Source organism: Eschrichtius robustus, chromosome 8 (assembly GCF_028021215.1).
Source record: "Eschrichtius robustus isolate mEscRob2 chromosome 8, mEscRob2.pri, whole genome shotgun sequence".
Classification (NCBI taxonomy): domain Eukaryota; kingdom Metazoa; phylum Chordata; class Mammalia; order Artiodactyla; family Eschrichtiidae; genus Eschrichtius; species Eschrichtius robustus.
The window spans coordinates 82,521,473-82,539,942 of NC_090831.1; the positions used below are offsets into that span (position 1 = coordinate 82,521,473).

General features: G+C 40.3%; 1 protein-coding gene across 3 annotated transcripts in view; it reads right to left on the reverse strand.

Annotated features, from left to right (window-relative positions):
- The window catches only part of CPVL (carboxypeptidase vitellogenic like), a 111,670-nt gene extending 96,364 nt beyond the window's left edge, over positions 1 to 15,306 (reverse strand). Inside the window, exons 1-3 of one of the 3 annotated variants that reach the window (XM_068549222.1) lie at positions 15,089 to 15,280; positions 11,604 to 11,679; positions 2,083 to 2,271 (exon numbers count right to left, since the gene is read on the reverse strand). In XM_068549222.1, the coding sequence (XP_068405323.1) occupies positions 2,083 to 2,248 (166 nt within the window). In that variant the 5' untranslated portion in view covers positions 2,249 to 2,271; positions 11,604 to 11,679; positions 15,089 to 15,280. Of the gene's footprint in view, positions 1 to 2,082; positions 2,272 to 11,603; positions 11,680 to 15,088 lie in introns of all 3 variants that reach the window. The other 2 variants (XM_068549223.1, XM_068549221.1) reach the window with 2 other exon arrangements.
- Between the last annotated feature and the right edge of the window lie 3,164 nt (positions 15,307 to 18,470).

Below are 18,470 nucleotides of genomic sequence, written 5' to 3' on the forward strand. Positions count from 1 at the left end.
CTACTACGACTACGACTACGACTACTACTACTACTACTACTACTACTACTACTTACTACTACTTACTACTACTACTACTACTTTCTATCTGGATTATGCCAACCAACAGGGATAGCTTCCTTCTAAAAATTTCCAGCACGCCTACCTCAAATGTAATACTTTAGAACTTTAGTATGCATTGCCTGATTCCTTAATTGTTTCATATGTGTGCATCTGGTCACTCCAAAAGAGGACAAGCTTCTTAAACAAAGGAAAATAAATTATAGCAGGCAAATTACAGAGCGCAAGCCAGAAAATCTGGGTCTTAGACCCATCTCTGCTACTATTACCTGTGTCCCCTTGGGCAAGTCATGTAAAATATTTGAGTCTCAAATTCCTCATCTGTGAATTGGCAGGGTTTGGTTATGAGTATTTAACTCCTTTTCAGCTCTAAACGAAATGATTTGCTTTGATTTACTGTGAATAAACATAATCTAAGTCATCAGTATCCATGGAAGCCAAAAGGAAGGCATATGATCCAGTTTGGTGGATTTGGATTAATGATATTTTGCCTCTTCATTTATGTCTAGTGATGTCAGCCTATGCCATTGGGCTACCATCTTTTCATGACTTTTCTACATCAAGCAAAAATGAGTCTTTAAAAAAAAAAAGACTACACAGCCTCACTACATTATCACTGACTATATTATCAAAGTTTTTCATCTTTTCTTAGAAAAGAGATGGTGAAACATGGAGCCAATGTATATTTCAGACAAAGATATATGAGCAGGACTCCAATGCACCCTTAAGAGGGGAGAATATTTTGGTTTTAAATCAAACCAAAGACAAAAACGATGACAGCCTATTGACTATGAGAACTAAAGAAAAGTTGTTTTATTTTAAACTTCCATACAGAGTATATACATTTATTTTAGATCTTTAAAATGATCATTTCCCTAAAATTTCCAGTTTCAGTCCCACATTCCCATGAAATCTACCAACTTATCAGCCTCACAAGCATTAACTCTGCCTTCCCACCTGTGACTAGGGATAAACTCCGAAGCAAACACCAAGACCTCCATCCATGGATGCTCATCTCCTTCAAGAAAATGTCCCAGCAACAGACGTCCCACGCCAATCGACTTTCCCCTCTCTACTGGACTATTTCCATCATTATCTCCTACCCTCCGTAACTCTCTTCCCGACCCTTCCTGACTCCATAACTCCCTCCAGCCACCACCCCATTTCTCTGCTCCCTTTTACAAACAGCTCTGCCTATATACCATTTTATAGTTCAGGAGTGTCCTGAGGTCCAGAAAGATTACATAATTGATCCTACACAGTGATTTACCTAAGCATGAAGAAGCATTAAGAGCAGAGGCACGTTATAATTTTTAGTCTCTGATGACATCAAAAGATACTTTTTTGTATTAATAATAGAAAAACCCACAAACTCTAAATAAAAGCCATCAGCAAACACTAATATTTAGAGAGCAATTTACAGGTTATAAAGAGTTTTCACATGCATTTCCTCATATGATTCTTTTAACATCCCTGAGACTTGGGTGGGTTGTTTTTTCTCCATCTTATTAATGAGGAAACTGAGTCCTAGGATGTTCAGGTAACTTACCAGGCAAAGGGGCCCAGCACAGTGGCTGTGAGCTTAGACTTTGGAATGAAGCTGTCTGGGTGTGAATCCTGCATCTACCAGCTGGTGCCTGTATGACTCTGGCAAGTAACTTCATCTCCTTCTGCTTTAGTTTTCTTGTGTGTAAAACGGGTGCACTTCCTGGCTTGCTGCGATGCTAAAATGATTTTTATATCAAATGCTTGGAAGCAGTAACTGACACGTAGTAACCAATTGCAGACAGGCCCTATACTAGTTTTACAAATAGATATGCAGGGACTCAACCACTGGTTAATCTGACCCTGATGAACTTTCATTTTAGCTCTAAACTCTGATACTATATGACACCAAATCATTAATATTTGAAATAAAACAATTGAATAAAATACCAGAATGTATTTTGGATCCTGTGAGACAACTGCTAAAAAAAACCCCGACTGTTGAAGCTACACCAGTGGTTTCTGATTTAAACTTACCTTCTGCAAACTTCCCAGCTTCAATATAAGGAGTTAGGAATAATGGCTGTCCTGGATCTCCTTTAAGTGGTGTGGAAACATGGGCTTTTCTGTATAAGGAGCGAAACAGCCCATCACCACCAGGGCTGAGCACCACCAGGGCCAGCAAAGCAAGCGCCTTCCACATGGCACCAACCGTTCTGTCTAGACCTAGGATGGAAACAATAACATTCCACAAATAAATACAGAGTAAATATGTACCGAGCCCCTTTACACGCAAGACATTCATTTAGTTACTCAAAGAAAAATATATATAAAGCTCTTTGCTAAGTACCTTAGATACAACCTAAATAAGATAGACCCAAAAAAAAAAAAAAAAAGATAGACCCAATCCTTGCTCACCCTGAAATTAACAGTCTAATGGAAGGCTATTCAAGGGATTTACAACACAACTAAAGAAACAATTTATATTTCTAAAACTGTGGTCTGGAAAGTAAATTTGATGAAGGATTACATGAAGCATCAAGACAACAGGGACTCTGTAAATAGATCATGAAATGAGTGGGAGAGAGAGTCATCTGCTACAGGCAGGACTGAGAACACATTTCAGGCCAAGAGAACCTAGGAAGGCCTTACCAAGGTCGGAGGCGAATAAAAGGTGGGTGGAACTCAGCTAGGCAGAAGAAATGGGGAAGGCATCATTGGTGGGAGGCAGAGCTTGAGAAAAGGTGAGACCTGAGTTGTCCCTGGGCATTTTGCACGTGATTTCTGGTCACCTATCTCTTACAAACCACTAAATTTTGCATCCAAGAACAAAAAAGGAAGAAAGAGGAGAGGGAGGGTCCTACAACAATTTTCAGGCCCCTGCCCCTCTAGCTAGCTGACAAATGAACTCAAGAGTTAGACTTCACACTTTATTAACGCAAAGCTTTCCAAGGATCTTCCACTCTGATGTTTGCTTAGAGTATTCATCTGAGCTGATAATAATAATGGCGTAAAATTGTACGGTGATTTCTCTAAACTTGTAAACACATAAATTGTATTTACAATGGGCTTTCCCATGTATTTTTAGCTGATTTGAACATCCTAATAAATCAAGCAGGAAAGCGAGGATTATTATCGTCAGTCTTAGACAAAGAAAACTTGACTCAAAGGAGTGCCTTATCCATGGACATCAAAGTAGAGAAATAGGAGTTAGTATGCAACCAGGGCCGGGACCAGGGTAAGGTGAGTCTGGTGCAGATGCAGGGTGGGAACTCGTCTTTTTTTAAATTTTGAGATTTTGTCTATCGTGGGGATTTTTTTGCACTGTTTTTGATTTTTTCAAATATTGCATTAAAATACTATTTATCTTGATTACTGAGTTTTTTGGCACTCTTAAATTTTATATCCAAGGCAGGTACCTCACTTGCTTCCCCTTAATCCTGACTCTGCTAACTATTATAATGCCCACATCAGTGCTATTACATTACTCTGCACTGCTGCTAGTTAAATACTCTGCTCACTCAGATTTCTGGATGCAAAAAGAAATATACAATTTATGCAAATATAATGCCCACTTTTGACTGTTCAGTGCTTTAAAATACAAAGACACTAAAATACCTTAAAAACTCAAAATGTGTAGAAATCTATTAATCACATGCTTATCACAACCCAACTTGGCATAATAGGAAAACATTGCTTGTAGCAAACTTAAAAAGCTTTTCAGCCACATTTCCCCAATAATATAAAAGTTTATAATTATAATTTGATTGAATACATAATCCTTGTCAAGTCTTTCATGGTTAACTTAATAGAACCCCCCAGACTTAATGTAAACAAGCCCAACCAAATAGAGTATGTAGCTAAAAAATGCTTTTCTCTATTATTTACTATAATAAGGAACAAAATGAACTTAGAAACTAAATTCAGCTTCCCAAGAAGGCCAAGGGTAATTTAATGATCACTATGGCACTGATAATACATTTTTTTAAATTATGAGAACTTGTTACACTAACGTTTTACTAACAGCTACTTTCAAGGAAGGCTTGAATCAACAATCTTACTCTCTAACAGGTTCGCAGGGAAAAAAAAAAATCTGTGGTATTAAAAACATATTGGGTGGGAAGCAGCCGCATAGCACAGGGAGATCAGCTCGGTGCTTTGTGACCACCTAGAAGGGTGGGATGGGGAGGGTGGGAGGGAGGGAGATGCAAGAGGGAAGAGAAATGGGAACATATTGTATATGTATAACTGATTCACTTTGTTATAAAGCAGAAGCTAACACACCATTGTAAGGCAATTATACTTCAATAAATATGTTTAAAAAAAAAAAAAAACATATTGGAAGAAGCTCTTCCATTAAGAGGTTTTTTCCCGTGGGCAGAAACAAGAAACTAATCATACCATCTAATTTCTCAATCTTTCTGCTGCAAACATCCAGCCCCCGTTAATGGAAGTCATTAATATTTAAATAACCAGGGTAGTTACAGCACTTCTTCTGTAAGCAGATGTTGACTCAAAGATGTTAAAGACAGAAAGGTAAAACCAGTCTCATTTCAACTGACATAAATCTAACACATGAAAGTAAGAGTTGGGTCAATTTAGGAGCTCCCATTGACATTTAATCGAATAACTATTAGAGTCATGGTTTCCCATGTAGGTGAATTAAAGCAACAACATACTTCATTTCACTGTTTCATTTAATGGTCAGAATTCCTGGACTGCGCTTAGCTGTCATCTCTCCTAATGAAAACGAAAGCCACGTCATGAACGGAGAAGTGTTTTTTTTTTTTTTAACATCTTTTACAAATGTTTTTGCCTATCCTAAATTAGCCAGAATCTTTTTATTTATTGAACATTTATTGAGTACTTTCTAAACTAATAAACCCTGTACTGGAAGTTATTGCCCACAGAGAGTGAAAAAAAAATTATTAACCCTACACTGTATCACGTGTCTACTTGAAGTGATATGAAAACATTCGTGCTATTTCCAGTTCAAATACATCCAACTGAAGGATTCAGGCAAACTATTCTTCTTAATAAATGTTCAGAAACAGAATAAAATCTAGGCAAATACAAAACAATATTGGCAGAATCAAATAAGCTAAAGGTCAAAACCATGTGATTCACTAAAACTGTCTTACTAAGCCTTAAATATTACAATTGGAAATCATGTGTCTAATGTAAATTTTTTTGATATAAAAAAGCTATTTATCACAGTGTTATTTAGAATAATAAAAACTGTCAACAATGTAAACAATTTAAGATAAGTAAGTTACTGTACATCAAAAAGATGGAATTATATACAGCAATTAAAATGACTCTACTGAGAATGTTTTGGATAATATACTAAAATATTAGGTAAAGAAAAGCAGACTATTAAAATAGTTGTATGGTATTTTCTCCTTATTTAATACACTTAAGAATTTCTAAATTTTCTACAATAATTAATCTTATAATTAGAAGAAAATTATTTTCGGTTTTGCTTTTTTATCACACAGTGAAGCAACTGGTAGGCATGGCTTGTTCCTTATTCCTTATTACTACCTGGTTATGACCTCTCGCGTTTCCTAGGAGTAAGAGTTCCGTTTGTTCTTTTAGAATAAGTTCTGCTCTCACTAACATTCTGTGAAGATGTGTCCTGATCTCCTAAAACCACAGAACCTCAGAGACTCAAAGTAAAGTTTGTCTTTGGTGAATTAAAAGGCTCTACACTAATGTGAGATGTTGTTCTAATAATAATTACTCTTATTATATTTATATTTAGTTCTGCCTGGAGTAGAGTCCATAACGAATGTGCATATAATTGGTACTAAGCAAATATTTGTTGAACTGGTGGGTCTAAATAGTGAATCATGATATGTTAGACATATGGGCGATAGTAGATGTTCATATGGTTCAGTTCCTTCATCTCACAGACTAGACAACCAGACAACTAGAGAAGTAAGCAAGTAACTTGTAAGTAAGATTACACCACTGGTGAGCAGTGAGACCAAGACTCAAAGCCAGGACTCACTTTCGGCTCTAAATCTAATCTGCTTTCCACTCTCCCATCTTTGGTTATGATTATATATATTCAAATATTTTGACTCTTATTGTCTCAGTAGATAGTAACAGTCTGTTATAGTCCTAAACCCCTTTCATTAGATCATTAGAGCATGCAGTAAAAAAATAAATAAACACATGAATATACAGAAACATTAATAAGTAAGTCTTTCTAGAGAAATTTGGGTTTTAGAAACGATTTGTACTAATCCAGGTTCTAACACGACTCATTCACTGAACCTTGGGCAGGACACTGACTTTTCTGGGTCCTGGTCAATGTGTTAAAACCAATGGTTAGATTTCCAGGAACTGTGAGAGCCGGCTGTTCAACACAGCCATTGTTTAAAATTAAACTATAAAAGCTTACCATTAAATAAGTTATATTAAAAACATAAGTAATAAATACTCAAAACTCATCACTTCTTAACTATTTTACTACATTTTACTGTCATCTATGCTCTGGAGTTATATTTTTCATATTTGTCTAATGGACAGATTATATAATGGTTTGCTACTGTGCATTCCTTTCCAACTCGGTGTTCAGTAACATCTCGTAGCTTGAAATCAGCCATGGTGGGAGTATTTACACCACAGAAATCAGAGACACCACAAATCAGGGCTTCCCCTGCCCACCCTACCCCAGGGAACTAGATGTTCAACATTTACCTGCTCATGTGAGTCTCACGTTCCTTATTTGAAAAATGAGCTGGAAACTACGTTCCATCAACTCACACCCCAATCTAATGGAAATGATCAGAAGAGACAAAAGGGGAGAATCTGCCAAGCTGTCATCCGTGTGTAGCAGCAACCAGTAACATGCCCAGATAGGCAAGGCTTCGAGAAAAGAAACCTGAAAAAGCCACTGCAAAGTGTGTGTTCTGCCAGTGAAAAAAAGAATCGGAAACAAAAACTCCAGAATGAGGACAAAGAAACAAAGAGCAACCGTGTCAAGCAGCCCTATGTTTTCCTCTTCTCTCCTTCCCATGTCTCCATTTTACATTATAGATTATTCCAAACAAAGGATAAAAATCGTTCACGTAATAAATGTCATAGCTGCAATTAAAACAATTATTTGGAGTCCCCTCACATATCTAACTGGCTTTAATAGCTCCCAACATAAGAAAAACATTCTCCTGGACAAACAAACAAAAAACAGGCCAACTAGTAACAGACGTTTCCATGAAATCTGTAATTAAAGAAAGGGACAAGAAAGTGATCCCTCTATTCAAAAAAGACTCAGTCACCTCACAAGACTATTCAGGCATATCCAAAGCATTTGAATCCCGTAATGAAGGGCTATTGTGCAACCCTGAATTAAATACCAACCCAAATCCCAAGTCTAGCTATTTTTGTTAAAGGATTTCCATGCCAACAAATGGTAAAAGAAAACCTTTATTTAGAAGGATCCAGTATTCATTTTCCTTAGGACATCATTTTAATTTCTAAAATTGATATTTGAAGCATTCTTTTCCCAGAAAGGACATAGTACATGATACAAGGTGATGGGCAACCTTTTGCTGAAGCATCACTGAGACTTACATGCCTATCTCCCTTCCACAGGCTACCCCTCTGGCATCAGACAGTGGTGTCTAATCTTGCTAGTTGAACTAGTCATCCCTATCTCTGCCACCATATCCTTGGGCTCACAGGAAAGGGAAACAAACTCGAGTTACGTGGCAGGTAGAGAATGAAAAGAATCAGGAAGAAGAGGAAATAATACTATCTGACACTATAGTAGGGAGCTTACCTTGAAATCTCACTCCAACCAGAAGGAAAATTTGCATGGGGGTAGGAAGTACAAAGTAGACATGTCCCAAAATGTTAATAACAGCTTTGAAACAGAAAGACCATCCCCATGATCCAAGGCATCCTCATGATAATGATACCAGTAAAAGCTACCAATAATTGAATGCACTCCAGGTACATGAACTGTGCTAACTGCTTTATATTTTTATTTCTAATCTTTACCAGGTAGGTACTATTATCACCCCATTTTACAGACGAGAAATTGATCCTCAGAGAATTTAAGTTACTCGCCCAGGGTCACACAGCTAAAAAGCAGTAGAGCAACGAATTGAGACCAGTACCAATCAATTTTCAAAGACCATTCTATAGTCCCACGCCAGCATCTCCCAAAATGTGCTATGTGTGCCACGGGCTTATCTCCCTATTCAGGTAAGTTTGGAAATACAACAAACAAAAATAAAATTTTTGCCAGAAGGTAAATGAGGATGAGGGAAGATTCTTTCCCCATGTTTCAGAGGGAACATGGCGCCACCAACACGTTGATTTTGGACTTCCAGCCTGCACAAGTCTGAGACAATAAATTTGTGATGTTTTAAGCCACCCGGTTTGTGGTACTTTGCTATAGCAGCCCTAGAAAACTAATACGTGGATAGTTGGGAAGACTGTGGAAGGAGTCAAGGTGGAGGGGATTACAAAGAGTGGAACTTAAACAGTTCTACTTAGTTATTATTTAGCATCCAAGCGAAAATTCTGAGAGGTCAACAATAAAATGGGAAAGGGAAGCTAAATTGATTTTGTATTTAAGACATGTCTGGCATTCTGGTAAGCCAGGATTTCCCACAGAATCCTTTATGGAATACTAGTTCAGCAATATATAATTAGATTTTATATGAACAAAACTTTGGGAAAATCTGGGCTAAACAAACTTAAACGGGTTTCTTGGTTACAGAATGAACATTTCCGAGCCTTTCACTTGCTAATGGATAGCATGTGTTTGACTGTGTCACTATCCTTAGGCCCTAAGTTCCGAGATTTATATAAGACATACTCAGATGAAGAAACTAAATCCTAGGTTGACTAGTTTCTCAAGCACTAGGTTTAACTTTCTCAAGCCCCCGACTCAACCACTAGACAGTAAAGCTCGAATTTGAAGCCAGATCTAGAGATTCCAAAGTCCATGTATTTTTCATATATCGTTATATAAATGACATAATACAACAAAATCTGCCTCCATGCAACTTTTGACAAAAGCAGAATTCTGGGTAAACTGGATTATCTTGGCATGCCATTTGCAAGATTTATCGGTGCTGAAATTGCAAGTGATTTAAGGGCACGTTTATTTGCAAAGAAGGGAAACTCACATGACCGGAGATTGCTTCAAAATGAATTTCTAGCTTCCTTCTGTTTTGAAAATAATTTGAGGGGATGGATGAAGCCCTCAATCCTCATGGCAAAAGAAATGTCTTCCACTGAGAAATTCCTTATTTTTGCTGAAGTAAATGTAGTCCCATTCTTTTAAAAATGATCCTCCTTTTTGCTATCTACTATGACTAAATTTTCCATACAAAAAATCAGGATACACAGTGTGGCAAATACAAGGATAAGACTGGGTATAATGGATAAGAATATTTTATATGAGGATGATCCTGGGAAACCCTTCCATGTTGTCACCTTAACCAGGTGACAGGTAACTCCTCCTTGATTCCAAAAGAGATAATGTTGTCATTGGGAGTAATCTCCATGCAACACTCTCTTAGATTATTCCAGTGCTTCCCACATCTCTTCTCTCTCTACACATAGTCTCGTTGGATCTTCACCACCACCAATTTTTTTTTTTTTTTTTTTTTTTAATAAGAAGCACTGGTGGGCACTAAGGAGGCTTGGTTTCTTTTTTTAAAAAATTTTATTTATTTATTTATTTATTTTTGGCTGTGTTGGGTCTTCGTTTCTGCGCGAGGGCTCTCTCTAGTTGCGGCAAGCGGGGGCCACTCTTCATCGCGGTGCGCGGGCCTCTCACTATCGCGGCCTCTCTTGTTGCCGGGCAGAGGCTCCAGACGCGCAGGCTCAGTAATTGTGGCTCACGGGCCCAGTTGCTCCGCGGCGTGTGGGATCTTCCCAGACCAGGGCTCGAACCCATGTCCCCTGCATTGGCAACCACTGCGCCACCAGGGAAGCCCCACCACCACTCTTGAAAGGAGTTAATGCAGCTCTTCAACAGAGGCCCAGGTGGATAGAGCAACTTCCCAAGTAATGACACTCTAGTCAGTAGCAGAGCTGGGACAGACTCCAAGTTCACTGGACCAGTTATTCATTCAATAAACAAATATATTTTAGCTCCTACTATGTGCTAGACTCCAATGCAGGCACAGAAAACAAGAGAGACAAAGTGTCTGCCTTCATGAAGCTTCCCATATAATGGAGATAAGAGAGAGGAAATCTATTAAGAACATCAAAGCAGGGTGAACGGTTACAGAGGGGTGGGGTCAAGGAGTGATATTATTTAAGATTGGGTGGTCAGGGAAGGCCCCTCTGAGGTGGTGGCAGGTGAGCAGATCTGAAGGTATTAGAGAATTTCAAGCGACTATCTAGGGAGAAGAGAGTTCTGGGCTGGAGTAAGGAAAAAGAGGAACATAATATGTAAACAAGTGGGACAATGGGAAAAGCAGAAGATTGATGGAGTGAAACAAGCAAGTAAACAAATAAAAAAGACAGCTTTTCTCTAGCTCACTTTAAAAAGAAATCAGCAGAGGACTGAAGGTGTGATCTTCAGGAGAATTAATGAAGTGATTGTTAAACTCAGCCTTAGGGGGTGGTATTTCTGAGAAGGTTTGGCTCTTCCTGCAGAGTTAAAGAAGTTGAGTGACACAGACATAGAGAACAAACTTGTGGTTGCCAAGAGTAAGGGGGGCTGGGAGAGGGATGGATTGGGGGTGTGGGATTAGCAAATGCAAACTATTATATATAGAATGGATAAACAACAAGGTCCAACTGTATAGCACAGGGAACTATATTCAACATCCTGTGATAAGCCATAATGGAAAGGAATATGAAAAAGAATGTATATATATGTATAACTGAACCACTTTGCTGTACAGCAGAAATTAACACAACATTGTAAATCAACTATATTTCAATAAAATAAATTTTAAAAAAAAGAAGTTGAGTGAAAATAAGATAGGGCCAGAGGGTAGATACCCCACCAGTAATAACCAATTGAGCAATTTTGGTTTGAGCTTTCCTCTGAATTACCTACCAAACCAGAGGGATGAAATGAAGGAACCCACATGTGCAAACACCTGACATAATGCCTGGCACACAGTAAGTATCTGGGAAGGTAATACAGTCCAATGGGAGGAGCAGAAAGAATTTAGACACAGCTTCAAATGTGGCTCTGTCACTTAAAAACTCTGTATCACTAGACAAAGTACTTGTATACTGAGTGGACCCACACTACCACTCATTGTTATGGTGACAATGATATTGTACATATATAAACTCATACCAAGTATAGCAGAGAGATGAAAGACAGTCCCTGCCCTCACCTTCTAACTGAGACCTTAGAACAGTCCCTGACCACAGAAGAGACGCTAATTAAATCTAATTTCCTTTGCCTTGTCCGTGAATTATTATAAGATGGGTTTACAGACCTGACTATTTATTCAACACATAGCGCATACATGAAAATATTAATATAAAAAGGGGGAGGGGAGTTTTGGTTGCTACATATTTGGATAAAGGCTTGGTGACCATGCATTCAGAATGTGTCCCACCTGAGGTTTCATTTGGAAAATATGGCCACCATCACGATAGGTTGTTATGGTTCCCAGATTAAGTAGGCACTGCCTTCTGAAAAGATAGACAAATTCATTAAATTACCTGGCTTCCTGATATTTGGAAATGGTTGACATGGATAAAGCTCTGTGTACTCTAAAAGTCCAAGATAAAAAATATTTCACTTTCCCTCTTTCCTGCCCTCTGCCACCTGATTCTCCATCCTCTTTTCACACGCTACCCGCCCCCTCTGCCCCGCGCCTCCTACAGTGGGAGCAGGAAAGACTCCACTCCACTCATATGGGTACATTTTTTAGTTTGTTATAAGTTATCAAGGAGAACTGTGGCTACAATAACGCCGTAGATAGAACCATCATTAATATACAAACTGACAATTAACACGTATTTTTTTTTCTGTTTCAAGAACTCTATATATTCAGATTTTCCTCAAGGTCCTGCCCTTTTTTTCCTCCTTCTGTACATTCTCATTCAACCATCCCTTGATCACTAACTGCTAGTCCAGAATTTTGTTCCTGACCTTGCTGTTGGGCTCCCCACACTCAGAAGGCTCCTTCACATGGGTACCCAGTTGGTTCCTCAAACCCATCGAGTCTTATAACAAAACATCAACATCCCCCCTGAACTTCCCCCTCCTCTAACTTCCTGATTCTTAATGACACCCAAGGCTCTAAAACCAAGTCCTCATGTTAAGTCATTCACAAAGTCCCACCTTTCTTCCTCTTTTTTTCCCTTTTGGTTCACAAGTCAACCCTCACTTGCCCTGGGGACATTTGCAAAGCCTCCTAACTTGTCTCTCAGACTTCAGGTCCTCTCCACACCCATTCAGCCTAACACTGATGCCGAAGTGAGCTTTCTAAAGCACAAGACACTTCCCTCCTCAAATGCCTTCAATGGTTCCCAACTGCAACCAGAATAAAGTATAAACTTACTGCCATGAAATTCAATGTCTTCCACAATGTGACTCTGGCGTAACTTTCCAGAGCAAAGTGATACGACCCCTTCATAAACTCTATGTTCCAGCCAAATCAAACCCTTTTGCGTTCCCTAACTTTACTCTGCCTTCTATGTCTTTACAGGTAAGCATAGCTCCAGGCAAATAGTAGGCACTAAATCAATATCAGCTGAATGATAATAGAATTTAGGTGGGAGTATACGGTACACTGTAAAATTCTTTCAACTTTCCTGAATGTTTGAAAATTCTCATAATCAAACATCAGTAAAAATATTAGTCCATTTAGGATGAAAGAATGAATCTCTTGGGAGGTGGGTTATCCTCCCCAGATACAGGTACAAGAAGGTATGTCAAGGGGTCTTTCTGAAAGATGAGTAACAGAATATGAAGTCGCAAAAGGGAAAGGAGGAAGAGCTAGCCCCCGGATGCCTAAATAAATATTTTGGCCAGTAAGCAACCTTAGCAATTTAAAGACAGCCACTAACTAGAATCAAAACACAAAGAGAAGGTTAAGAGGTAAGACCTAAGGATACTGGAGAGATGTGATGCTAAGAATTTGCTTTTTCAGGCTAATGGATCTAAGGACATCAAGACTTATTACCACCACCCTGATCTTGCTCCCCAGATTCTAAGGTTAAAGCAGTAAAAGAAAAGCATGTGGTTTCATGTCCAAGGCAGTACCTGCAATATCTTCAAGGGAGAGGAATCTCAATATTCTGGTTTTGGTTCAGTTACACTCAGGAGCATAGGTTTTATGAAGAAAGCACCTGATCACTGTCTTGTGAACTGAGTCTATTGCTTAAAGCTTTAAACTTGCAACTATATAGCATGAAAGTTCAAACTCCATCACTGATTTTGACCAGGTACAGTTCTTAGCCCTCTGTCCAGGTTACCCCTCTCCCGAATCAATATAGATATTAATGATTTGTTCTTCTAGAACAAATTCTAGACGAACCTTTCTAATTATGGGAAACTTGTTCTTCTTAAGTTCTTTTAAAATGTTCTTAGTTCAGTTCCTGAAAACCCCACATCATTAAACCGCTGGGAACGTTAAACAAAAATAATAATGTTTGCTCTTTAAAATGAACTATACTTCCTATTAAGAATGGGTCATTACCTATTTACCTTGGGTATTTGGGAAAAGATAAAGGAGTATCTGATGTTAGTTGGGGCAGTGACTAAGCTCTGCCTCTCTTACTGTCTTAGTTTCATGCACACCAGGGTAATATTCAACACAATTTTTCTTCTAACAAATCATACACTTTCCAAAACAAAAACAGTCATTAAAAAAATACTGTTATGCTGTTTGCATTTTGGTTTTTTTTTTTTCTCCCCCCAAGGGGAGTGAACTGATAAGCCCAGTGGACTTCCTAAACACTCTTCTAAGTCATTTGAACTGCCTGTCAGTCAAAGCCCACTTATTTCTCAGGCTATAAAATCAGTCTAATAGAACCCCACTGTAAATTGGTTTATAAGCTGGACTCATATATATTGTTGGGCCAATTATGTCCCTCCAAAAGAACCAACTCCTATAAAAGAAGAATAAAACAGTTTCTTGCTAAGAACACTTGCATTACATTATAAAGGGTTTCCACTGGACTTAGATTAGACTGCAGTACAATTCTAGAAAGCCCAATCAGCTAAGGGGTTTTGACAACTTTTCAGACTTTCATATGCCAGCAAAGCCAGCGCAATCTACTTTTCCAAAAGCATTCCAATTCCTATTTTGAACAGCCTTCTTAAAAGTTATTTTTCAAGTTACTAAAATGCTCCTTGGATTTTTTTTTTCTCCTTACATCTCTGTTCTTCCTCATCCCTCACCAAAAAAAGTAAAAAGCAGTTGTACAAGTATCTTTCAAATGGGGAGACTGAAGCTTAGTAAGCTTAAATAATTTGTTCAAGGTCACCAACTAGCCAAAGGCAGAGCTAGGATTCAAATCCATACATATGCCAAAGCAGCTTTTTTTTCAGGACACCAAGCTGACCTGAAAGGCACTGGATGTTTCCATATACACACATCTCTACGTGTCCCTCTGGCTCCTAAGAATTCCCCTGCAAGGACCTAATCCACTTGGCAGAAAGCTGCTTCCACCTGTGCCATGGCCCTGGTTTTCTCCTAATTCTACATTCCGGGAAAAATAGCCTTTTCGTGTGCCTTCCTTCACTCAAGCCAAGTCTCCTTTTGCGGGACACGTACTAATTAAAGGCATTTTCCGCTTTCCTCCACAGCACCCACGAAATAAAACATCCCAAAGAGACCCGCTGAAGGAGAAGGAGGACGTGTCCGAGGCCCACCCCTTGCACTGAGAGTGACGGTGGACCACACAGCTTCGCGCTTCCCTGGAGGGGCGCCTGGCCTGGAAGAAGCCCGGGGGCGACCTCCTCAGATTGTGCCAGAGGCCTTCGGGAGCACTTTCGGGGTTGGGCGCACGCAGAGCAGAATACCAAGCATCCCCAGGACCCCGATTTGGAAACTACTGGCCGGCCCAAACCACCTGACCCCAGTCTCACCCCACCGGGCTTTCTTCTTCTTCGGTGCTGAAGGCTTCTGAGACCGCCCTCCTTGCGCTCCGTGCGTCCGGGGACCAGTGACCCCTGCGGAGCCGCGCACTTACGCAGGGCACACGGCGCTCCTCCCTGCCTCGCGGTGCGCGGAGACCCGGTCCCGCCGGGTTCCCGAGTCCGGAAAGAGTGAGGCGGCCTCCCCTCGTCGCCCCTCGCAGTCACGCGTACCCTGCAGACCGTGAGTTTTTGAGTGCTCCTCTCAGGAGGAGGAGACCCACGTGACGTAGACCTACGGAGCCAAAGGTACGTCCCCACCTGTCTCTCCCCGCGACCTGGCCGCGCCGGGTCAGCGCTTTCCGTCGTGGAAGAAGCCAGCAGTCGCAGAGTGAAATCTTAAAAATGAACAGAGAAAGACTGACCACGGTGCAGCTCCGTTTGGTTTGTTTGTTCCTTTGTGTTCCTTTTGATTTTCTGGCCTGCTTTTTTGAAGCTGCTATCTTAGAATTTCCACCGTATTTTGAAATAATGTCCCCACGCCCGTGCTTGCAAGCCTGGTGTTTGCATCTGGAAGCAGAGTGGTGTTTTACTCCCCCCGTTTAAAAGGCCCACATGCATTCCTGGATAGTTATTACACATGGTAATGGCGCTAACACTGGGGAGACAGAGCCAGTACTGTGTCCAGTGCGTTCTCTGCATTACTGCATCGGAATATTAGAGCAACGCGATGTGTTCTGTGCTGTAACTATCCCCACTTTGCAGGCGGGAAACTGGGACTTAGAGAGGTTAAGGAGCCCATTCAGGGTCATCTCTTGTAAGTGACCTACCTGAGTAGGTAGTATTAACCACCACCAGGTGCTGGCCACTAAGCCAGACACTGGAGGAAGACAGACTTGTTTAAGAAAAAAGAAACAACAGACCCAAAATGGGGTCTCTTGTGCTAAGCCCCTGTCACCAAACCAAGACCTAATACCTAACCTGATTGCAATTCCAACCTTCCCTATTAACATAATCTTAACCAGTCAGTCTGAAATTTCCTGGTCAGCACCAGTGAGGTAATTCACCTGATGGACCCTTTGTCCCCCAAAAGAAGGCGCCGTTGCCTGAAATAGCCTAAAATAATTCTTTTTCTTTCATTTATGACTTCCTATCCCCACCCCCACCCCCACCTTTAAAAACCTTTCCTTTTCTGCAGCTATTTGGGACTCCTTTCTATTTGCTAGATGGGATTCAGATGGGATTCTACCCAGTTCACGATTTAACAAAGCCAATTAGATCTTCAAATTTACTTGATTGAATTTTGTTTTTTAAGACTAAAAAGGTAAGGAGATTGCAAGAGCAAGGGGATAAGACAAAATACAGGAGTGTCATCATTCCCATGTCTAAGTCCCCAACAGGTCCCGTGGTTCAGAGAAGGCACAGTTATTAGAGCGTCCCAGCCAGGCCACTTGGCTTTGAATCCTGGCTCTGCTATTCAGCTACTAGCTCTGATCCATTGTTTTTAAAGGTGGCCAAAACAAGGTCACCATGCTCCTTTGCAAGGTGACTTGGCAGTTCCTTCCATCAACAGGTGAAGTCTCTCTTCCCTCCCCTTGAATCAGGACTGGCTTTGAGACATGTTTTGACCATTAGAATGTGGGCAAGTGCCAGTTCTATCCCAGGAATCAAAAGACCTTGCAGCTTGTGCTCTGAGACAGCTGCCCTGGGACCACCATGACAAGAAGCAGGTGTGGCTCCTGAAGAGTGAGAGGTCATGTGCAGGAGAACCGAGGCATCGCAGAGACAGGAGCACCAACTGGGAGACTGGTGAGAGAAGCCATTGGGGCCTTCCAGCTCAGCCCACCCTGCAGCAGGGTGCAGCTGCATGAGCTAGCCCAGGTGAAACCAGCAGTGGAATAGCCCGGCCAGCCCACCAATCAGGGGAAAAAAAAAAAAAATCACTGTTGTTTTAAGCCACTTAAGTTTTGGGGAGTTTGTTATGCCACTAAGGCTAACTGTAGCATTAACTTTCGGATCTGGAACAAATTGCTTAATGTCACTGAGTCTCAGTTTTCTCATAAATACTTACTTTATTGGGTTGTGGTGGGCACTAAATGTAAGTCATCTGGCCCAGAGTATGTGCTGGGTGGCTGCAGCCATCACTATCTGCCATCATACACTATGCAAGGAAGTATATTCTACACACTTATCTTTTTATGGAGAAAAATTTATTGGTGGGAAAAATTTTTCCTTTAAGACCAAAATCAGACCACCCTTAACAAACTATTAAATAAAATAGTTGCAACCTTCCTACCTTGACAAATATACCTTTGTAATGACCTGCAAGGCCAGATACAAACTCCTTGATGATCTGCACCTAAATGTGGTGATGCAGGGAGAGCTGGTCTCCAGCCCCTGGGCTGCAGCCACTTCCCTTTTTCCCACTAAGCTCCAGTCCCAGTATACTTTACTGAAGTATAGTTGATTAACAATGTTGTGTTAATTTCTGCTATACAGCAAAGTGATTCAGTTATACATATATATATATTCTTTTTTATATTCTTTTCCATTATGGTTTATCTCAGGATATTGAATATAGTTCCCTGTGCTATACAGCAGACCCTTGTTGTTTACCAGTCTTCTTTAAGAAACTTGGAGTTTAGCTCGGGGGGGCAGGGGGAGGGAGGCACTTAAATTGATCCTTTAATTGACACTTAAATGCTAAGTACTATCATTGAGGCCTATTAAAATAGCTGTAGGAACAGAGAACAGGGACCAACTGACTCTGCATAGGAGCCAGGGAAAACCCCCCAGCGGAGGTGACATGAAGCTGGGCATTAAAAATGAATAGACATTGAGGGGAAAGGGTATAGCACAAGCACATAGCATGCCGTCTGTGAATTGATGCTATGTTCTGGGAATGATTGACTGTTTGGAGCTACTGGATGCATTTGGGATGGATCAGAGGTTGGCTAAATGGAGGTTAAGAAATTGGTGTGGAAAAAGCTTGAATGAAGTCTGATGACATTCAGAATTAATAGACTGGAAAATCAATTTTCTTAATGAAATAGGATAGAATAGACTAGAATAGTCCTGTATCTGCCAGGACTGCTATAACAAAGTACCCAAAACTGGGTGGTTATAAATGGTAGAAATTTATTGTCTCGCAGTTCTGCAGCTTACAAGTCTGAAATAAATGTGTCTGCGGGGCCGCATTCCCACTGTAGTAGGAGGATTCTTCCTTGCCTTTTCCAGCTTCTGGTAGCCCCAGGCACTCCTTGGCTTATGGCATCATAATTCTAATCTCTGCCTTGGTCTTCATAGGATGCTCCCCTTTTTTATAAGAACACCAATCATATTGGGTTAGGGCCAGCCTAATGACCTCATTTAACTTATTACCTCTGTGAAGACC